Source organism: Coturnix japonica, chromosome 3, assembly GCF_001577835.2.
Source record: "Coturnix japonica isolate 7356 chromosome 3, Coturnix japonica 2.1, whole genome shotgun sequence".
Lineage (NCBI taxonomy): Eukaryota > Metazoa > Chordata > Aves > Galliformes > Phasianidae > Coturnix > Coturnix japonica.
In genome coordinates, this window is record NC_029518.1 from 71,337,928 (window position 1) to 71,361,753 (window position 23,826).

Consider the following 23,826-nt stretch of genomic DNA (forward strand, 5'->3'; position numbering starts at 1 on the left):
TTAATAATCTGTTATGAGATTGTTACAGTGATAGCACAAAGTACAGAACACTTATTTTCCTTACTGTGACTTATACCCTCTCCCCTAACTATTCCATCAGCCTTAAGCTTGGGACAGTACACAGACAACAGAACTTTAACTCAATATTTCTGCAGACTTCTCTGGAGGAGTTGAAAAGATCCATAGCTTGCTAGAATGATGCTTAATGGGATAATGTCTACCTCACAGCCTAATCTACCCTACCTTTAAGCAAGCATACACATTCGGTGTGCAGTCAACCTATAAGACCCTCAACTATCAATGAATTGAGATGCATACTAACACACAAAAAATGTACCCCATAAGTTAACTGAGCCTCTCAAAATTGATATCCTCCTCAAATTCTTGAAGTAAATAAGTACAGTGGTTTGCCTCTTTAAGTGTTGCCCTTTCCCTTTTTTTTTTGTTTGTTTTTTTTTAAGGATTTTTGACTGCAAGTCTAAAACTGCTATTAAAGGTCACAGTGAAGGTCAAAGGCACATTTTTTTCCAATGACAATTACATGTTGATTAGTGGTAATTCAGACCTCTCTGCCACAGACTGGAGAGTAAAAAAAATAGTTTTTAATAGTCAGGCACATGCTCCATGCTTCAAGTATTCACAAATCTGGCTGTTGGACCATCCATTTAGAAAAGACTCTTTAATGTCTTGATAAACAAGAAAACCATTAATTTAAACAGGTTCTATTTAAACTGTTTTTGTTTGTTTGTTTTTTAACTAGCTACCTTATCACCTCAAAATGTTTCTGCAAATCAAACTTTATCATCCTCAGCCTCTGAACAGCATTTGCTATTTGGCTGCTCTTGAAGAACTGACACAAAATAGCAGGAACTTCCACTACTGGCCTGTGAGCTGGGAACAATTAGGAAAATCCTCAACAATAAATAATAGGTAAAGTAGTTAATATCCTGTTTTTCTTTAAAAAAGAAAACAACAACAAAACAAACACAAAAAACTCAACTTACTAAAAGACTGTTGTTTATTGTTCAAGTTTTGTTTGTATCAGATCCTATTCTTGTATTCTTCACGGTTGTACTCTGAGCACTATGAAAGAGAAAGTGCCTGAAGGGCACTCTAGCTTGTTAAAAATTATTTTTCCCATATACAATCTATTATTGTTGGCTTGGACTTTGTTCTCCTTTAAGGCTCTTGATTTCTCCACTGTTCTGTTTACCTCTCCAAAGGATGCCTGCCTCAGCTGTTAGCTTGAATTCATTACTGTACAACAAAGCACTGTTTATGGCTGACTTCAGCTGTATTTGGACCTCCTTATCTCCCCAGATGGTCATTACTGTTCACAGGCCAGCTGGCAGCATTACTTGTAGCAAGGCCACCTCTGAAACATGCTCATGATTGAAGCAGAAAAAAAGCTATCACTAGGAAAATAACACATCAATAAATTTCACACAGCTTACAAGGTTAGTTACCAAGGGGATGGACTGCTGGAAAACTGAACCTTTGGTACAGTGAAATACAGAAAGCAGCCCCTGTGGCGCAAGTGGTAGAAGTGCCGCTCTGCTACACAGGAGGCTCGAATCCCAGGGGTTGGACTCGATGATCTCTAAGGTCCCTTCCAACCTGCACGAGACTATGAGTTCCCCATTAACTTGGTCAGATGATATGGATATGGATAAAAAATGCCTGTGATTCACCAATGTAAAACTTCTACTCTTTTCATTTTCCCCAAAAACTGCTGCTGCTGAATATGCATGTGCTTATTTCAACTTCAAATGTTTTGAGCTTAAAAAATAGCTAGGCTGTTTAAAGTACTTAATGGATAAAATTGGGATAAAATTGTAGCCTTGAATAAGCACATAAGTTGGCAGAAGTATTAATACAGCCGCTCTTCTCTATTTTGCAAGTAATCTGTGATTTTTCTTTTTGTTTTATTCTGTGTTTTGCTTTAGGTATCACCTATCAATCACTTCCTACCATGAAATGCTAACCATGAATCCTGCTTCAGACTAATCTGTAACACGTCCTTCCTATTGCATCATCCGAGACATCATTCCCCAGGGAGGTGGTTGAATAGCCATCTCTGGATGTGTTTAAGAGCCGTTTGGATGCGGTGCTCAGGGATATGATTTAGTGTAGGGTTTTTAGAGTTAGGGCACTATGGTTAGGCTGCGGTTGGACTTGATGATCTTCAAGGTCTTTTCCAACCCGGGTAATTCTATGATTCTATACGTGCAATAAAGCAGTACTTGAGTTACTTGAGGAACCAGAGATGCGGCTCATCTCTTTGGCTGTGAATTTTTCAAACCTTTGTGTGCAAACCAAGACTCCTCGCTCACAACGCCGCACCCACACAATACCTGCGGCCGCCATCTTGCATTGACTCCCGCTCCGCCCCCACTCCTCGCCGTGTCATTCCATCCCGGCTCCCCCGTGATGGGCGGAGCGTGGCCGGCAGTCTCAACTAATCGGCGCCCGAGGTGCGGCGTCACAGAGGCCAATGGGCTGTTCGCTTCTTCGTGGGTGCGGTGTCCCTGTGCCCTGCTCCGCTGGCACGGGCTCGTCGCCGCCGCCGCTGCTGGAGGTGCAGCGGTATCTGTAGCGGCCTGGCCTCGCTCCGGTTCTGTTGTCACTAAGGATGAGCCCTTGCGGTGCCCAGCGCGCGTCCCGCCCTGCCCGTCCGAGCCCATTCATCTAGCGACTGGTGAGGGGCGGCCCGCGACCTGCTGATGTGTACACAGGGAGACGGGCCGGGGGGAGGGCGGCGGCTGAAGGGATAACGTGCTATGGAGCCCTGGGCGCTGGTAGCGGCCTATGGTTTCCCTATGGGGAGGTTCCCAGTCCTGCTGCCAGCCCACACTGTGCTGGGTGCCGGCAGCGGTTCTGCCTCCGAGCAGCAGCAGCAGCGGGGTGCTGCCATCGTTAGCTCCAGAGGATATTTCCGTGCTGCCCTGTTAGGGCCAAGTGCCCGATCTTTGGCACCTGGCCCTTCCTGTGCTGACGTGGTCGGTGGAGCTCTCGGTTTGCGTGGAGACTGATCGCAACTTGTGGTTTACAGAAATAAATATGAAGGCACCCGGATGGGTGCTGTTTAACCCTGCTGTTTAACCCTGCTCTTCCGGAGACTCGATGTATTTATCTGACATAGCTTTAAGTATAGGAAATTCTAGGAAGCGTTTTCTCTACGTTGCTCTTTTGTTGTGAGACAGATAAGCTGCACATCTAGAGCTGGATCCCAGTACGTTGTGGAAATGTCCATAGCTGCATGCACTATGCTTCTCTGTTACCACTTCCCGTATGTATGTTTTCATTTGTTGATAGTGTTACTAAAATGGTGGTTGTTTGACAGTTGTGTTTGCCTTCAATTCAGAGTGTTAGCGCTGGAAGGATTTTGCTGTCATCACTCTGAAGATGGAAGCTGTAGAGTATGAGAACCTCTAAACACCACTTGTTACAGGGCTGCTGGGTGGTGGCACAGAGGCCCCAGACTGGTAAAGGAAGCACCTTGAGTCTGTCGTGGCAGTGGGACCATAGCAGGCTTTATAATTCAAGGTGGATTTTGTCTGTCATTTTACTTGTAGGCAGGTTGTATTTGAAACTTGCTGGGTTGCTTGTATCACAGTATCACACACAGTATCACAGTCTCATGCGGGTTGGAAGGGACCTTAGAGATCATCAAGTCCAACCCCCGGGATTCGAGCCTCCTGTGTAGCAGAGCGGCACTTCATTGTCAAGTCAATTTTGAGAATATATGTGGGTATTTGCATTCAGCTTGTCATTTGAAAGTACTTCCTGATAAATAATCTTTCTTGAAACCTGAAGGAATGACTACTTATCCTGCTATCGGGTAACAGATGGATTTTTTCATGATGCAATAACCTTCTTGTTTGAAGGCTCCATGTGGTCTGTGGAAAATACAGCTAAGAAATAAAATAGATGCAGTTTGTTCAGCCTCTACTCAGGCTGTTTCGTAAACCTTTGGAGTCCTGGTTCCTCTTTTCACAGTTCCCTTCTGTTTCTCTGCTTCTCTTAAAACTTGATATCCGAACTAGAGGCCCAGTTCTATCTGATGCTTTGTGTAGTGAGAACAGAAGATCTATTAATTTCTATGACTTTTAAACAAGTATACAGTACCCCTGCAAAGTAGTTAAGAGCTGCTTTTAGAGTTCCAGATCACTCAATATACCATGTAACAGATTTCCCCCCCCCCTCCCCCCTTTTTTTTTTTGCTTGTCCATTCCATCGGCTTGGAGAATCAGCCCTACGAGGAGAGGCTAAGGAAGCTGGGACTGTTTAGTTTGGGGACAAGGAGGCTGAGGGGTGACCTTATCGCCCTCTTCCAGTACCTGAAAGGTGCTTACAGTGAGAGTGGGGCAGGTCTCTTCTCACTAGTGACAAGTGACAGGTCGAGGGGAAATGGCCTCAAGTTGCACCAGGGCAAGTTTAGGTTGGATATTAGGAAGCACTTCTTTACAGAAAGGGTAGTTAGGTACTGGAATAGGCTCCCCAGGGAGGTGGTTGAATCGCCATCCCTGGTTGTGTTTAAGAGCCGTTTGGATGTGGTGCTGAGGGATATGATTTAGCAGAGGGTTGTTAGAGTTAGGGTACTATGGTTAGGCTGCGGTTGGACTTGATGATCTTCATGGTCTTTTCCAACCTGGGTAATTCTATGATTCTATGATTCTATCACATTTTTCTCTATCAAATATATTTATATTCAGATAATATTATTCGAGAGGTTATAAAATGTGGAGAGGGTTACTGAATAGGTTAAACACTCTTTGGGTATGTAATCTCATGAATAAGAATTAATGATCTTATTATTCTTTAAAGGCTTGTAGCTGAAAGGTGTATTTAGTGATATTTATCTAGAAGTTCATCTGTGTTCAGTGGCTTCTTACAATACATCCTTGAGGCTACACTGTTTAGTGTCAGTGCTATGATTATTATATTACCATTTAGCTTCAGTTTGCTGGTGTCTTTTGTCAGATTCTAAACTCCTTCAGTATTTATTACTCAAAGCTGTCTTTAGATAAGACTTCAGTCAACAGAAAACCCTGGAGAATCAGTAACAGTAGTAAACAGAATCTATGGCTTATGGAACTAAAGCGATATTAGTTTTAATTTTTATTAGCTTAATAGTCAAGTAGTCTGTTTGTAAAGTTTGGTTTGGGGGCAAATATTTTTAGCATTAGCAGGCTGTTAGGCTACATATCCTTTGTGATGTTGTGAAAGGAGTCTGAATGGACCAACTTGGGCAACATTGTTGAATGTCAGCATGCTTGTTCAAAAACGAAAACAAAAAACCCCACAGGCACCCTGGATATGTTTAAGAACTTGCTGTGCCCTTATAAGGCTGGATTTGCCTCATTGTAGTGTATGACTTAGCCTGGAAAAGAGGAGGCTCAGGGGAGACCTCATTGCACTTTACAACCTCCTGAGGGGAGGCTGTGATGAGGAAGAGCTTGGCCACTTCTGCCAGGCAGCAAACAGGACCAGAGGAAATGGCCACAAGTTGCATCAGATGAGGTTTAGGCTGGACGTATGAAGGAACTTTTTTTTTTTCTCAGGGAGTGGTCAGACACTGGAATGGCTGCCCAGGGAGGTGGTGGAGTCACCATCCCTGGCAGTGTTCAAGAAGCACCTGGATAGGGAGCTAGGAGATATGGTTTAGGGGTTTTCTGTAGGTATGGTAAAGGGAGGACGGTTGGACTAGATGATTTTATAGGTCCTTTCCAACCTTGTGGTTCTATGATTCTATGACGTTGCCTGTCACTAATCTTCATGTAAGCTTCTAGCAACTTCTTGTCAAATGGAAAAGTAAATTAATTTTGTGTCTTTAAAGCTGCAACATTTACACTATTTAAATAAATAATAATGAAAAAAAATCATTAGGGTTGACAAGAAAAGTTTGGGCTTTTTTTTTCTTTTTTTTTTTAAATGGAAAATAGAAGCTCCTAATTTGTTGTGGGAGAGCCAAATATTAGGGAGGTTTTTTTCACCAAGTACATCCTGGTTGTAGTTGAAATTTAGGAAGGAATCAACGCCACTTAAATAAATCCTTTCTGAAACAGTGAATGGGATGAGGGCAGGTTGTGCTAAATGTAATGATCAAATAAGATATTGAGAAATATGTTCATATCAAGACAGGCAGGAGCTGGGTTTCAAAGCAGTGTCATTAGTTTATTGATTGAGTTACTGTAATGCATTGCACAGATGTGGAAGTTGGCGGTCTGGCATTTTCCTTTATCCATTAGCTTGTGGTCTCTCTGTGCTGGCTGCTGGTGTTCAAGGCATGGCAAAAACTTTGCTGTGTATGCCGTGCCATTGACACATCTGGCTTCTGAAAGACAGCGACTGAGAAAGTGACTGCTACTTTTCCAGCTGCAGGAGTTCTGATTCCTTAAGGTCTGATGGCTCCTCTCTGGCCAGAGACCTTATAGACAGTAGGAGGTCAGGTAATTCCAACCCATTCCATAATAAAAGTGTCTAAAAGCTGATGATGTTATTTACGTTTTTGTCATTCAATAATTATAGCATTAGGGAAACACTAATGTTATAACATGAATATAGTTAGTGATGAGAAGTCTACAGAAATAGCTTCAAATAAAAAGCAAACACATAACCAAAAGCAACATATATTCTAGCCCCTGGAGTACCAAGTTTAAAAATATGCTGGTCTTCATATTTTGAGCTTCCTTTGGGTGCTGCTGATTCAATTGGGACGAAGATGATCAGGGGGCTGGAGCACCTCCCCTATGAGGACAGGCTGAGGGAGCTGGGCTTGTTCAGCCTGGAGAAGGTTGCGGGGTGACCTCATCACAGCCTTTCAGTACCTGAAGGGAACTTACTCCCAGGAGGGGAGTAAGCTCTTTGAAAGGGCTGACAATAGCAGGACAAGGGGAAATGGTTTTAAGTTAAAAGAGGGAAGATTTAGGTTGGATGTTAGGGGGAAGTTCTTCACTAGGAGGGTGGTTAGGTCCTGGAACAGGCTGCCCGGGGAGGTTGTGGATGCCCCGTCCTTGAAGGTGTTCAAGGCCAGGTTGGACGGGGCCCTGGGCAACCTGATCTAGTAAATGTGTATGTTTGGTGGCCCTGCCAGGCAGGGGGGTTGGAACTACATGATCCTTGAGGTCCCTTCCAACCCGGGTCATTCTGTGATTCTGTGTGATTCTGTGATCTTGTACTAGAAGTCAGCATTTTTAACACCACTTAAAGGGTTTTCACACAGACATGAGCATCACAGTCTTAAAGTTTTAAGATATCACTTCAGGACCTACTTCATATGTAAAAGTAGTCAGATAAGATTATTAACTCATTTCAGATGTTGTAATAACATGACTGTGTTACTGATGTCTCAGTCTTTGTTGAAGAGGGTTGTGAACTTGAACAGCAGCCTTCTGTCTTGAAACTCGATGTGTATATGTCAACGTCCTAATGTAGTATCTGTTGTTGTATGTGTAAGGAGGGCTGGGTGAGGGTGACTTATAAAGAAATAATCCACATAGTTGCAGTATCATCATAATGGAATTACTGTGTGGTAGTCAAGGACTCTTAGACTCTTATTCTAGAGCTCTGGTGCTTTAATGAGGCAGTTTTTCTTATTTGTGTGCTCATGTCTTATAGCGTTTCTCGTGCTATAGTTTCTTTTTTTGGTTGTTTTTGGTTTGGGCTTCTTTTTTGGTACAAGTTTGTTCTTCCTTCTGAATCATTTACCCATGCAATTCAGTGTTGTAAACAGATGAGTGTCAGCCCATGGGATGGATGGTATGCCACAGGGCATGGCTGGACTGCTGCATTTAGTGGCAGAGCCACTTCCTATCAGTTTACCTGAGAGATTCAGTAGTTTTCTTTGACTTCTCTGTGTATTTTTCCCTCTGCTTGTTGATTTTCCTTTTCTTTCTTTGTAGTGCCAATAGTAGTGTCCTAAAGATATTCTTCACAAGGCATAAAGTAAAAATCGTACTACTGCACAGCATGGTTTTATCTACTGAGTACTGATAGTTTTTCATATAGATATCCCAATATATTTTAGAGTAGTTACCATCTAGAAGAGTTTGATGCCCTGGCAATCTGGGCTGCTAATAACAGTTACCTGTCATACTTTGATTCCTTGGGGCAGTGTCAGGCCGTGTGCTTGAAACTAAAACTTCTTTTCAAGCCTGTGATGTTGTCTCACTTCATAGTATAAGGTTTTAAAGAAGGTGGAAGGAGAAGTCCATACAGGTATGGGTTAAACTTTGTGTTATTGCAGAGGTTGATATGCTGGTTGGAAAACAGGGTGAGCTTAAACTCACTATGGCAAATGTGAGCTAAATGGTTGTGGTCACGTTTGACTCTGAGATATTTCTAAGTGTTACTCATGGACAGGGATGAGGGACTCAATTATAGTGAATGAAAACTATTTTTTTCCCTAATCTTTGCAATTGATTTGAAAGTATCATAGTGAGCAATTGTGATCTGTAGATTTGCATTCCAAGTATTTAATCTTTTCTGAATGAGGTGGAACAATAACTGTCAGAGGCTTGTCATGAGATGTTTAAATTAATATCTTTGGATTAGTGTTGTGCATTTAATAATACTTGACCCGGGTTTGAATCCCCCTTGTGGCACAAGTGGTAGAAGTGCCGCTCTGCTACACAGGAGGCTCGAATCCCGGGGGTTGGACTCGATGATCTCTAAGGTCCCTTCCAACCCGCACGAGACTGTGATACTGTGACTCAGTTTGATACTGAGTGTGTGATACTTTTTTTGATACTTTTGATGTGTGACAGGTTTGTGTATGAAGGACTGAATACCAGTATGCACTATGCAGTGCGTCAGTGATGTATATAGCTAACTTTTCCCATTTTAGATGATTTCATATGTGATTTTTATTCTGTCTTGTATTTGCTTACAGTAACACTTTAATATAGGTTCACATTTTTAATACTCTGTTAGTTCTTCGGTCATGTCTTGTTTACTCTTCATGAAATACATGCCAGAGATGGATATGCTGAAGTGTATTAAGCACATTCATAATAGTTGTGCATTAAAGTTCACATATTTAAATATGCATGGATGTGCTCCCTATCCAATCCACAACTTCATGTCTTCCTACCAGTTCCAGGAGCTTTACACCTTTATCTTGTGGGCAGCCAGCAATCTGAATTCTTGTGTGTACAGATTGCTTTTCTTGCCCCTTTTGCTGTCCTTCCTCTCACATGTCAGTAGCTCTGGAAGTGGTCAAAGGGACCTTGCTGTTCATTCTGCAGAAGAGACTTAGTAGGGCGAGGGTGGGCTCCGGGGCCAGGAAGAGAACCCTAAGCTTAATCCTTTATTGCAGAGGCAAAGGGAAACTGGTGGTTATCCTCCTCCAGGGCAAGATTGACAGAGCCAAGATGTATTCAATACCTGCTTGAGTTTCTTTAGTTTTGGTTATTTTTTTTCCTTCTGTTCAGTCCTTGCTTCCTAATAAACTGTTGGGGTCCTGAGGTGGTTCCTTCCCGGGAAAGGAAGTTGTTGTTGTTTTTTAGTTTACCTGTTTTTTTTCCTGGTTCATCATGTAGTCTCAAAGAAGGGGAGGAGTTACCTTCCAAGGCTGGGGTGGGGAGGGGATTCATGGCTTTTTAGACTGGCTAAATGCCTGACAGTAAGCTCAAATGGCATTAGACAAGTCAGTTAACCCTTGCTACTTTACGCCTGCACTTGTAAGCTCTAGTATGATATGCATTTAACTTTGTGCAGTTGATGGGGGAAAAGTTATTTTTATTGACTAATCTGTTCTGTTTTGTTCTTTTTTCAGGTCTCCCTTGCAATTATGGAGTTTTAGAAGAATAAAGGAGTGTGGAGGGGGAATCCCCCTCTCCACACATAAGGTAGTCGGTTCACTTCAGAATTTTCTATGGACAACAATATTTGTTATATATGATGGTGAAATAAGACTATTTAAAATATATATTTTTAAGTATTTATTTGGATCAAGTGCCAAATATAACATTACACAGATTTCTGATGGCAGCTCAATAAAACTGGATTTACATCTTTGGAATTACAAATTTTTTGAAGGCACTGTGTTGCATACTGAGTTGGAGTGCCTTGATATTCTTAATGGTTGTTCCCCTTAAGGAGAGGAGCAGCTTCCGAAGTGAAGATGAATTCTCTCCTGCCAGACTGCACTTCTAAGTGTCGATCTCTACAGCATGCTTTGGATGTTATTTCTGTAGTAACCAGAGGAAGTGAAGGCCAGATCAAAGCCTTTCTTTCTTCTTACTGCTACAACGCTGCAACTATAAAGGATGCCTTTGGTAGAAATGTTCTACATCTTGCTTCATCCTGTGGCAAGAAAGGTGTGCTGGACTGGTTGGCTGAGACCAAAGGAGTGGATCTCTTGGCGAAAGACAAGGAGTCTGGATGGACAGCTTTGCACAGAAGTATATTTTATGGATACATCGACTGTGTTCTGTCGCTACTGAAGGTGAGTATTTGCAACTGCAGTTTTTCTTGGAATTTGTGAGTTTTTGAGTGGTCTCAGTCACTTGAAAGTGAGTGGTTTTAAAACATGAGTGAAAGCCTCTTGAAGGTTATCTTAGCACTGTATTTAGATCATAGTGCACTGATATACTTGAAATTTGTCTTTGTATTCCTAAAATATATCTGTCTTTGCCCACTAAGAAATAAGTTCTGAGTAAGAGTCCCCAGTCAGTTGTGGACTTCCCTGAAAGACTGGTTTCACAGAATCACAGAATTGTAGGGGTTGGAAGGGACCTCCAGAGATCATTGAGTCCAACCCCCCTGCCAAAGCAGGTTCCCTACACCACGTCGCACAGGTAGGTATCCAGTCGGGTCTTGAATGTCTCTAGAGAAGGAGACTCCACCATCTCCCTGGGCAGCCTGTTCCAGTGCTCCATCACCCTCACCATAAAGAAGTTCTTGCGCACATTCATGTGGAACTTCCTGCTGTAGTTTCATCCCATTACCCCCAGTCCTGTCCCCACTCACTACTGAAAAGAGACCAGCCTCACCACTATGGCCCCCACACCTCAGGAATTTATAAACCTGGATCAAATCCCCTCTCAGCCTTCTTTTCTTAAGGCTATACAGACCCAGTTCACTTATTCTCATTTCATTTATATTTTAACCAGGGCTTCCACTTGGTTCCCTTTGTTCCTTCCTTGTTATATTGCTGCTTCTTCCCCTCCTCTTAGCAAGTTGTTTTTCATTTTTACTTCCTCCTTCTTCTGTTCCTCCAGTCCAGAGTAGAGCAACAGGAAGATCTGCATTTGATTGAGATGTTCAGGCTCCTTTTAGCCAAATATTTGTGGTTCAGGATGACTTAAAGCAAACTTTAAGGCAAAGTCTTTTGCATTTTGAGTTCAGCTTTCTAACATTGCGGTGACTAGCAATTTGTAAGCATTAAACTCTCTGCTTTCAAGAAGCAGTTTGAACAAAGTAGATGTGGATCCAGTAGTTCTTAATTATTGGAAGTGTGATAACTGATAAATATGCATTTCATGTGTTGTACTCCTGCATAGTGAGGAGGTTTTCTTTAAGCTTTCCAAAAGTAAATGTTTTTATGAGAATTGTAGGTGGTTCTGTTCTGTATAAAACTGGAAGCTGTATATGTGATGGTTGAGAAGGTATTGAATCCTCTAGTGTGTGTATGTGTCTCTGTGGCTTTGATATTTGCTTACAGGAGGCTGTTAGTGTTTTTCCCAAATGTGTTTTTTTATCAGTTGCATGACTATGTGAGGTTGTTATGATAGGTGGCTCTGTTGGTATTCCTCTTAGAAGAAAAATGAGTCATGGAGAGTGCTCTACCTTCTAGTTTCCTAACTCTCGCTCTGCTATGCAGTGTTATTAAAAGCATGTGTTCTTAAAAGCATGTGTTATAGATCATAGTTATGAAATAGCTGAGCTAGAAAGGGACCTTGGAGCAATTGGCTAGTCTGCACATCTGTACTTCAATGTTTTAACACCAGTTCAGTTAAAGTGTTTATATGTTTAAATGGAACTTCCTGTGTTTAAATTTGTACCCATTGCAGCTATACCTGTCACTGGATACCACTGATAACCCGTCTTGTTATGTATATGTATATGTATATAAATATATATATATATATACATATATATTTATTATACATACACACACACACACATATATATTTATATACATACACACATATATATACATATATATATACATATATATATGTGTGTGTATGTATATAAAATATCTACAGTCAACAAGAAGGGTCAAAAGGAAGACTTAGGGAGCTACGGGTCTGTCATGACTGAGGAATGTCATGGAACAGATAGTTTTGACTGTGATTTTATGGTGTGTGCAAGGACAGCCAGGAAATCAGGCTCAGCCAGTGTGGATTCATGAGAGGCAAGTCCTGCTTGATTAACTTGATTTCCTTCTGTGAGCAGATGATCCGTCTAATGGATGAAGGAAAGACTGTGAATGTAGTCTATGTAGACTTTAGTAAGGCCTTTGACTCTGTCTCCTGTAGTATTTTGCGAAGCTGTCTGGCTGTAGCTTGGACAGGTACAGTTCTTGCTGAGTAAAAAACTGGCTGGGTGGCCAGGCCCAGAGAGTGGTGGAGAATGGAGTTAAATCCAGCTGGTGACTGGTCACAAGTGGTGTTGATACTGGGCACTGTCCTGTTCATTATCCTTATTGGTGACCTGTATGAGGGCATTGAGTGCGCTCCCAGTAAATTTGTAGATAACACCTAGTTGAGAAGTATCAGTCTGCCTAGGTATAGGATGGCTTTTCAGAGGGATCTCTTCAGAGAAGAGGAGGCTCAGAGGATACCTTATCACTCACTGCAAGGGAGGCTGTGACAAGGTGGGGGGGATCTGTGTGTCTCCTCTGTTGTGTAACTAGTGCTAGGACAAGAGGTAATGGCATTTGATTGCACTGGGGAAGATTCAGGCGGGATGTTAGGAAAAAATTTCTTTTCAGGAGTGGTGAGGTATTGGAAAAAAATCTACCCAGGGAGGTGGTGGAGTCACTGTCCCTGAAGGTTTATGAAAAGAGGGAAATTATGACCTATTAATGCTTGTTGCTATTGAAACTTCCTCACTAGTATTTTGTCTGGCTATTTGTGCCCTCTTGTCTTTTTTCTCAGCATCTGTGATCTACTGTTCCCTGCTTGTTTTCAAAGCCATGTTAGGTGGCTTTTTATTTTTAATCCCCTACCTCTAGCTTGTCAAAACTTTTATTAATTGGGTAATAAAAGAAAATGTATTCTTCAAAGCTGATAAATGCATTTTTTTTTTTAAATTAATACTCACCTTTCCTAGATGACAGTCTTTTACCTTGAAATGAGTTTCTTCTGTGTCTATCTGATCACATCTTATTACTCAACCAATATGGTAAAATCCCAGGTAATGAATTAACATGAAATGTATGTAGTTGAACAAAACTACATGATTACACAGAATCACAGAATCACACAGAATTACCCGGGTTGGAAGGGACCTCAAGGATCATGTAGTTCCAACCCCCCTGCCTAGCAGGGCCACCAAACATACACATTTACTAGATCAGGTTGCCCAGGGCCCTGTCCAACCTGGTCTTGAACACCTCCAAGGACGGGGCATCCACAACCTCACTGGGCAGCCTGTTCCAGGACCTAACCACCCTTCTAGTAAAGAACTTTCCCCTAACATCCAACCTAAATCTTCCCTCCTTCAACTTAAAACCATTTCCCCTAGTCCTGCTGTGACTTCTTTTTTTTTTCTTTTTTTTTTTTTTTTCTCCAGATCTATTCCCAACTGACTAGAAAGATTTGGAAGATTTTTTTTCCCTCTATTTTGAAGATCAGTTGTAGTTATACGTAGCTTCTTAAACGATTACGTGGCTTTTTCAAAGCAGAAGAGTTATTTTTTCCCCTTCTCTCTTTCTTTTTCAGCATGGTGTTAGTCTGTACATTCAGGATAAAGAAGGCTTATCAGCTTTGGATCTTGTGATGAAAGACAGACCAGTCCATGTGGTGTTCAAGAAAACTGGTAGGAAATAAATTGTATTTTACAAGGAGATGTATTTCAATGTCTTAATGTCACAGTGTAGACTGTGTTTTGTGTTTCTAATTAGAAGGGTATGGACTATCAGATTTCTTAGGATATTGGGTCAGTATTGTCCATAAAACAGCAGGTGCATAATGTTTGTTAGCAGTAGACACAGGCTTAGCGGTTTGAAGGAAAGAATAACTAATGAAAAGACATCAAACAAAGGCAAGGGATTTAATAGGTCGCCCAGAGATTTCGCAGAGTCTGTCCTTGCAGTTGTTTGAAACCTGAAAAGGACATGATCTCAGGCAGCAAGCTCTGAGTGATCATGCTTGAGAAGGAGGACTTGAACTGGATGGCTTCCAAATGTCATTGTCAAGTTACCAAAGACAAATGTCTTTGAATTCAGTAGAGTGGTTTACATTACTTCTGTGTCTTCTGTGAAAAGTGGGGGAGTGTATTCTTCAATCTATACTTTTAAGGTAAAATAACTTGATATAAGTTGGCTACAGTCACTCTAAATACAACATTTCCTAATGGGAAGTGAGCACACAAGGGAAAAAAAAGCATAAATAACTGAGTACACAATGTTTTCTTTGACAGAAACAGTTTTTCCAACTTTTTTAATGCTGTTTTATGCTTTTTGTACCCGTCTTCTTGTCTCTAGAGTTGCACAGTGAAATATATTCTTTTCATCTTGTTTTCAGTCAATTTAAGTGGTTTTGATCATGCCAATCTTGAATTTCATGTATTAATTTTACATTTTAATATGGTAAACTCTCTTAAGCCTTATAATAGTTGGATCAAATGCTCAAATGTACATGCAGAAGGGTATAACCTTTTTGGGGGAATGACTTTTCAGTAAATTGAGAACTAAAACCATGTATCCTTAAAGTAGTAGCAGTGTTCTTCTAAGAACTGTAGTAACTCTGTTGTGAAACATTTGCATCTTACAAAAAGGGAACGTAAATGTGAATAACGTGGCTTATCTTGTACACATAGTTGTCTTAAAACAACCTCTAAGATGATACCTTTTCATTAGAACATACGTTTTTCAGCTTCAGTTCAAGGTGAAAAATCATCTTTCCCCTTCAAATTTTTAATAGAAATTGTAAGAGTTCTCAAAGTTGGTGTGTATGAAACTGCTGTATTTACAAGCTGCAGAGAGACTAATGTTTTCATTACAGATCTCACAGAAGTCTACACGTGGGGAAACAATATAAATTTTACATTGGGTCATGGAGGTCAACAGAGTAAACATCATCCTGAACTGGTGGACCTCTTTCCTCGTAACAGCGTGTATATCAAACAGGTATTTTGGGAGTATTACATAGGCACCTTTCTCAGTAAATGTGGAAGGATTTGTGGAAGGAAACAACAATCAGTAATGTAATCAAGTTTTGCAAATTAACAAGGAAAAATTGTTGGGTTTGATTTGTATATTTTTATTTTTTCTTTCTGGTAATTTCTAAGCAAGCTGTTTCCAGAACAGCTGAGGAATATTAGACAAGGTCTTCTGTATTATTTTCTTGCTGCTTTACCTCCCAGTCACACCCAATGAAACCATAATTCTATTACAGTGGAGAGAATGTTTTTTGATCACTATTGATAATTAATATTGTTTCAATAGCTAGAAGATAATTAAAGAGTTCAGAAACTTGGCGTTCCTCTATTTTGAGTTGAGTTTCTACTCCCACAGTGAACAGAAGTGGGACAGTGAATTTTTGTGACATGTTGGTTTCAAATTCTTGTATTGAAAGTAGCATGTGTGCTGTTAGAGCACACCTCCTATAAATGGTAGATTGTTCCTTTTAACTTCATGTGACTTCAGTTTTAGAGTAATTCAAAGCTTACAGTAAAAACTTGATCTAGCAATTAGTGCTAACCAGCTGTGTTACAGTTTCCTTCAGCAACTCTGAGGCAGGATTTTTACCCTTAAAACAGTCTTTGTTAGCCTATGAGGCCATTACTTGAACATACTTCAATAAACAAAACTATTGAAGTAGGTTAATGTACATATTAAATTTAAAGCAAGTGTTTTGTGCTACTTCTGATTTGATTTGGTAATACATCTGCTCTTATACTGGTATCTTACTCATATTCTCATGATCAGATGAATTGTATCTTTTGCCTCATTTAGAGTTTAGTTTTCAGAGAGGTTCACCATGCTGGTGAAGAAGTGAAATAACTAGAAGCATGCCCAAATCCAGTTATCTTGTACCTGTACATTACTGAAAATCAGAGAAATTCCTTTCTGAACTGGCCTGCCATAATTTAATCTATTCTGGGATCTCTGTACATTGACCAGCTTAGTCACTGTGTCTGTATGGAGAGAGCTGTAGCTCTGCTATGTAAGCAAAGGTCAGCAAGATGCACTGGGACCCGTGCATCTCACTTTCAGTTGAATTCTTCTTTTTCTTATGAAATTCTTAGTGGCAGTTATAGTGAAAACAAAAAATCCTCTTGTTGGCTGATCATAAAAACAGTCTAAAAAGTTGCTCGTAGTAACAATGCTGATCATTTGCATTCTTCTTTGCTTAGGCTACTTACACCTTGGGATGAAGGTTTCTGTGTTGCAGCATTGCATATAGTTTCATGTTCATGTATTGTAATAAGATATCATTATTAAAGCTGAAATTGTTCGCTAGGTGGTTTGGGTAGGCGTTCTTAGGTTATCCAAGAAAATAAAATTGTCCTCTATTCTCTTCCCACCCTTATTCTTTCAGGTGGTACTCTGCAAATTCCACTCAGTGTTCCTTTCCCACAAAGGTCAAATTTATACATGTGGACATGGACAAGGAGGGCGCCTGGGACATGGTGATGAGCAAACATGCCTGGTAACTTAATGCTATCTTTTGTGTAGCCCAGCTTTTTTTTCCCTTATATCAAACAGAAAGTCTGAAAACTGAATTAGAGTTCTTGTGAGTGTACTCTTAAAACTTATTCAGTCGCTTTGCTGTTTAAATAGACAACCTCCTTTTTCCTTGCTAAATAACATCATGAAAGGTGACAGAAGGATTATTTTGTGTTAGACTTGCACAGCTGTTGAGTGAGTTCATTTGAATAGAACGTTGTTAGAATATATGAAAATGAAATTTGAAGAGACAAATACAATGGCCGTACAGTTCAGACTTAAATATCTTACCTTCTGTTCTTGGTAGCGTGCACTAAGTTTACAGTACAGTATTCAGTTTTGTTAAATATTCTTAGTACTGAGTATCTGGTAGAACTTGATACTGTGTTCTGAATGCTGTTATGAAGACCAAAGCTCACTTTTAAGCACTTTTTTAGAACACAATTTTTCTTGCATAGGGTATGGAAGCTCATGTTTTGAAATGGGGATGATATTCATATAAAGGAGAATTCCCATTAGAGAGCATAAAGAGTCAAAGATACAGAACTCCTTCCTTATTCTCTGTAACTTTCTTTAGATTATCCTGTATTTGGATGGATGGGAGAAACCATTATGATTTTAAAAGAAAAACAAAAAAGGTAAAAGTTAATAGTTGTGTAGTTGTCTTCAAGATACAGTTTCCACACTGGTTTTAGAGCAGGCCTGCACTGACAGCAGAGGATGTGTTTTTAATGTCTAATTGGATTGGATACAGTAAATTTGTTCATGAATATGTTGTATGTTCATGTACATTTTCATCTGTAGTTTCAATGTTTTGTTATGAATTTCTGTTATACATATGGCCTTTGGTAAATATAACACTTCTGTGCTTATTTAGGTTCCAAGACTTGTGGAAGGCTTGAGTAGCCACCATTGCTCCCAGATAGCAGCAGCTAAAGATCATACTGTTGTTTTAACAGAAGATGGATGTGTTTACACGTTTGGCCTAAATACTTTCCATCAATTAGGTATTCTTCCTCCTCCTGCTAATTGCAGTGTTCCTAGACAGGTAAGAATAACGCCAACCAAAAGCTTGGCTGTGTTTGTTGTTTTCATTATTATTATTACTATTATCAGAAAGTGAAACGTGAAATTCTTTTGACATTGAAATGAAAGCTGAATTCAGATAAAATCTTGACTCTGTGCTACTGTACATCTGAATCTTAAATTCTTATTTGTATCCTGGACTATACAAAAGATTGTAGCAATAAGTATGATACAAGCTGCAGTTTCCAAGAACTTTTTTTTTTTTTCCTAACTGTTCTGTAACTGAAATGATGTAATAATAATAATAGATATGTATTACTTGAGACTAATGACCTTGGCACGTTTTGGATCACTGGATGCTGGATCTAAGAGTATGATGGTTGTATCCTTTGCTGGAAGTGCGAATGATTTAGGAGTTGTGATGCTTTGGAAAGAATAGAAACAGGGCTAAGAAATAATTAACAAGAACTAGTGAGCCTTCAGGAGAGGGTGTCGGCATCAGCAACTTGAGGTTTTTTTTCTATGTTCAATTGATAATTTGTTCTGAATGTTTTTAAAAAGGCAATAAGAACTGTTCTACCATTGAAAACAAATTCCATCTGGAGTAAAAAAGAACAAACAAAAACCCAAAAAATGAAATTGTATTATCAGTGATATTAAAGTAGGAAAAACTCATTTGCCAAAGTGCAGTAGGATAGTTTTTAGAGGAACAGTAGGATGCCCTTCATGATAACTGTATATCCACAGTATTTCTTTTGATTTTTCCGGATAGTTCTTGATGGTCAAGATTAAGTTAAATATGAAGTCCGAAATTAGTTGCATATTGTTCTACAGGGTGTCTAGAGCATTAGGGCGTACCAACTGAAACACTTTAAATGACACCTTTGCAGCACTCTAGTCTTCTTTGCATGTATTACACAGGTGCTTTGCAATCCTTGCATCTTACGATTGAAGACCGTCTAAGGATTTGATCCTAGTTTTGATTAAATAGTGCAAAATAACAATAAAAAGACGACCAAAAAAGCTTTCTTTTTTTTGGTCATAAATGCACAAGTGTCCCACTTGACAAACTTCTGAAATAATCCCTATTTAATAGACTGTACGTGGATTGATGCCAATACTGTACTCTTACTGACTTTAGAAGTTAAATGTTGTCAGAAGTTTGTACATGTGAAATTCACTCTTTGCTGCTTAATATTAAAGATGTACTTTGGATTTGTGCTTAGGTTCAGGCAAAAAACCTGAAAGGTAGAATGGTGATTGGAGTGGCTGCAGGCAGATTCCATACAGTGCTATGGACTAAGGAAGCAGTGTATACCATGGGGCTGAATGGAGGCCAACTAGGTAAGGTAGAAGTGTTCTGAAAGTAAAACACAGCCATTAGAAGTTGTTACACATACTAAAGCTACTGTCTGCTTCCTACAACAGAAGCCTGGTTAAAGCTTTCTCTTCTTTTTTTTTGCCAATCTGATGATTTCATCCCTCCCCACTTTTTTTTAAAAAGAATATTTTTCATAATGTTTACACTTTGAGATGATGGGAGCTGATCTGACTTAGCTTCTATGTTTCTTGTGTGGTTCTGTTATAGAAGATGTTAAGGATAGAGAATGTTACTGTTAGTGTTACAAATTACGCAAGATCTTGCTGATAGTGTCTTCAATAAATCATGAACTATCTCATTTGTCCAGCATAAACAAATTACTCATAATTTTTTATATACTAACTTTTTGAAGTGAAATCTTTTCCTGAATGTAGATATATGTATATATTTTTAATTACCATAACCTTTACTTAATTCGGTATTATTCTGACATGAGAACCTGATTAAAACATGTTACCAACATGTAAACTTCCTAATTTGTTGTATTGATGGGATACTTTAGTTGCGTTTGTCTTTTTTAATAAACATATATTGCAATAGTGTAATTGGACAGTTCTTTATGCAGACAAAACTTAGCTAGCTCTGGTACTTACAGTTAGTCTGCATCAGTTCTGAAATCTGGTTTATACACCTTTGAGTTCCTATTTAAGAGTAAAAAGTTATCTGATAAAAATACCTTTGTCAGAGAAGCATCTTACTAATGAATATTTATTTTATATGTGTGTATGCATTTATCTTATACATTACTTTGTGGTTACTTGTGCTACTGATATTCTTCTGCTATGCATAAGACCCACCCAATGCAGTACGATATGAATACAGTAGCTTGGATCATAAGTGGTGTAGTTGTGTCAGCTGAGAACTGTGAAAATAAACCTTGTGCCTCTACAGGAAATTTGGGTGTGGTGCTGTGCATTTAGGACAGGATTGCAGGCCTTTGTGTTGCAGATATAAGTGCACAGGGTTATGCTGTGTACATTTTTACAGTTTTCAGTTTTACAGTTTTCTGAGCCCCTACATTTACAACTCCAACTTTTGTTTCAACTTAGTCCCCTACCTTAGTGCTTATATGCACTTACAGTGATTTCTATGACAACCTTGTTTAATACCTTCCAGTGATATAATACTTCTAGTGTTATGAACTATAATGCAATTGGATTGAAGTTCTTTCTTTGAGATGAAAGGCAATGCTACTGCATAGTCTAATGCTATTAAATAGCTGGCCCTGTAGAATGTGCTTTACTTTATGTCAGATCTTGAATATTTTCAGGAATTCATGGTAAACTAGCAAGTATGTGTGGTGCATCTGTCTTAATGCTTTGAAGATGAATTATCTAACTACCTAGAAAATCTTAAAGAATTTAAAGGTTCTTCAAAGTAGGTTAGCAATATGTTCTTTGATCGAGTTGTGTGGAATGTTAAATAATACTTTTTTGGGGTGGGTTGTATTTTCTAGGTTATCTGCTGGATCCTAATGGAGAAAAGTGTGTAACTGCACCTCGACAAGTTTCTGCTCTACACCATAAAGATGTTTCTGTGTCGCTGGTGTCTGCAAGTGATGGTGCTACAGTGTGTGTTACTGAAAGAGGGGATATTTATTTACTTGCAGACTATCAGTGCAAAAAGATTGCTTCGAAGTATGTGTTACTTTTCTAATTTGTTATGAAGTTTGAGGTGAAGGTTTCACTATAGGCTTCTACTTGCAGTAGAATTATTATACACAGTTTTGTGTATAAAGTAAGACTAGTACAGCACTACTCTGAGTTTTCTTCATTCTCAGTTGTCATATGAACTGCAGCAACTTTTTTGAGTTTGTTTTGTTGTTAGATGGGGCCGAATGCCATTCATTGTTTACTAAGGATATTTTAAACAAAACAGTAGGAAAAAATATTTCATGCTGCAGGCTTAATTTTGAAACTGGTAATTTTTTGTTCATTTTCTGATTTCAGTTTGTTTAAATGTATCTGGGTAGAGATGTTGAGGATGTCCTGCTTTGTTCTGTTTTTGAGTCAGTCAATGTGGCTCTGAATTTCATAAAGAACATGTGGAAATAGCATGCTGCATAGAGTAATTTAGGTTGGAATAAGGACCTCGTGGTACCACCTGGTCCATGTGCTAAAACCTGTATGTAAAACCTGTTGAAGAAACTGGGCCTATGACTCATAAATTATAATTAAGTTAATTAATCTCATTCTCTCTGATAGTTTTCATGAACAGATCAGAAGAGGTAATACGTTTTTTCAACAGCTTCCAGTTATCTTTTCAGCTACCTTTGAAATACTACCAGTATTCATTAGCTTAGGGATTACTATTTATACTTCTGTTCTCTATCGTTAAATAACCATTCTTACACTAAGAAACTGGAAACTGTTATCTTCCATGGCTTTAAGCAGTTAGATTGGAGGGAGGTTGAGAAACTCCTGGAATAAAAGGGCAAAAGGTCTTTTACTATAAACTGCTAAACAAAATTAAAACTGAAATGTATGTGGTTCTGAAGATTAAAGCAATTTTTTAATCATGAAAAGAAAACATGAATATGCTGTGACTTTTTAAAATACAAAATAGGTCTGTGCAGTCTACTAATAAAATATGATTAGCAGTTATGTTAGTTATGCCAGCAGATAGCTACATTTAGGTAGCTCGTCAGTGTTACTATTTTAGCTGTGCTTTTTTTTTTTTTTTTTTTTTTTTTTTATTACTTATCTAAATGGTAGATATAATTTGGTCTTAGAAGCAAGATTTGTTTGTGATGGAAAAAATACTACTATAACCTTTTGTGTTCTTCCAGACAGCTGAACCTTAAAAAAGTTCTAGTTAATGGGGGCTATTTGGAATACAAGGTAGACACCCAGCATCTTAAAGAAAATGGGGGTCAGAAGATCTGCATTTTAGCACTGGATGAAGCTGGAAGAGTAAGTTATGTTTCTAAAGTACCAATTTTACAGCAAACTGCTTACTGAATAATAAGTATGAAACCGTTTACGCTCCCTTGGTGAACCTCTGGTTAAAGAAATCAAAATAGGACTTACCTTGGAAAGGAAGATAAAATGCATGCTACAATACTAAATAACTATACTTTACTGTTTTACTATAAACTTAAGTTGACAGTAAAAAAATCAGTCCTAGAGGATGCACAATTCCTTTGCGTAGTGCTGTTAGTGATGTGTTCTTCTATAATATATTAAAAAGCTATGGGAAAACTACTGGAGTGATCTACAGTACTTCATTTTTAAATCTGTGAACATCTAATAGCCTTTTAATGGAGATTGAAACTGTTTTTCTTTTGCATACAAAAGAAGTTAGGGCGTACGTGGTTCTTGTCTTCTATCTTCTCTTACCTCACCTCCCTCGTCACCTTTGCGCCCTCCAGAAACAGTCTCAGAAAAGTTGCAGCTAAGCTCTGTGAATAACTAAGGATTTGTAGCTGTATGTAAACAGTGTCGTCTTAGATCTGTGATGTTATGGTGGATTTATTTTGTCTTATTCTCTTCCTCCTCTCACAGAGGAGCAGTTGGCACAGGCTCCTTCAGAATACTCTGCCAGCCTTTCCTAGCCTAGGTCTGTTCACTGGGAGACCTTAGCCTTCAGTGCCACCTAGTGGTGCTTACAAAAACATTTTGTTATCGAAATGCTGCCTTAAAGAACGTTAAAAACTGTGTATCAAAATAGTGATCAGTGTAGGTATTTCCCTTTCTTTCCTTGCATTTGATTGAGCAGATCATATTTGTTAGGTCATTAGCTGCCTCGGAGGTCATAAACTTGTGCTTCAGTCCTGTTATGAGGTTTATTCTCTAGTATCTGTGGTATTGGTAGAGTCTCTTCAGCATCTTTGGGGTAATACTTTGGCACAAAAAACTACTTATCTTCCTTTTTGTGTCAACCTGCACTGCATATCTTGCCATGCTGAATACTGGCATATACTGGGATTTGTGCTTTAGACTCTGAAAAGGAGAGAGATGCTTTAGACTGAGAAATGGGGTATCTGAGAGGATCTAACTGAGGAAACACTTGTGTTTCCTCAGTTAGCAACTCCTGGTATAGCTTGATTGTTGTTTTTTCAGCTAAGAGAAGACTTAGAGGGAATCTTACCAATGTGTACCATATATTATGTGTATGTGTGTACATATGAAGGCATAAATTTATCTGTATGCTTGTGTGTATGTATTCACATTTATGTTGTATGTTCCCATGTTTATGTTTGGTTATGGCCTGCATCTGCAGAACCTTGGATGGTACAAAGAAGCTTAGGATTTTAGTCATGTGATTAGCATTTTTTCTGTGCTCTTGTTTTGAATTTGACCTAACTTGTAAATCAGTTGTACAGATTTGTAAATCAACTGGGTCAGTCTTGTTGCTTGACTTGACTTTGATACTTTTTTCTGTCCTTATTGGAATGTAAGTAAAACCTGCCATATAGATGACAGTTACAAAGATGTTTGAATATTCAGAGAAGCTTTTCAAATGCTCATTATGAGCAAATGGATTTCAGTATCATAATTTTCCCTATTTAACACATGGGTTCTTTTTTAATAGATGTTTTTATTTTTTTAGGATAAGATTTAGAAGAATGTCC

General features: G+C 39.1%; 1 protein-coding gene across 4 annotated transcripts in view; it reads left to right on the forward strand.

Moving 5' to 3' along the window:
• Nucleotides 1–2,530: 2,530 nt before the first annotated feature.
• The window catches only part of IBTK (inhibitor of Bruton tyrosine kinase), a 53,450-nt gene continuing 32,154 nt past the window's right edge, over nucleotides 2,531–23,826 (forward strand). For 2 of the 4 annotated variants that reach the window (XM_015859006.2, XM_015859008.2), the window contains exons 1-9: nucleotides 2,532–2,698; nucleotides 9,779–10,450; nucleotides 13,896–13,992; nucleotides 15,180–15,304; nucleotides 16,719–16,829; nucleotides 17,724–17,894; nucleotides 19,099–19,216; nucleotides 20,710–20,890; nucleotides 22,042–22,165. In XM_015859006.2, coding sequence (XP_015714492.1) covers nucleotides 10,127–10,450; nucleotides 13,896–13,992; nucleotides 15,180–15,304; nucleotides 16,719–16,829; nucleotides 17,724–17,894; nucleotides 19,099–19,216; nucleotides 20,710–20,890; nucleotides 22,042–22,165 — 1,251 coding nt within the window. In that variant the 5' untranslated portion in view covers nucleotides 2,532–2,698; nucleotides 9,779–10,126. Of the gene's footprint in view, nucleotides 2,699–9,778; nucleotides 10,451–13,895; nucleotides 13,993–15,179; nucleotides 15,305–16,718; nucleotides 16,830–17,723; nucleotides 17,895–19,098; nucleotides 19,217–20,709; nucleotides 20,891–22,041; nucleotides 22,166–23,826 lie in introns of all 4 variants that reach the window. The other 2 variants (XM_015859007.2, XM_015859009.2) reach the window with 2 other exon arrangements.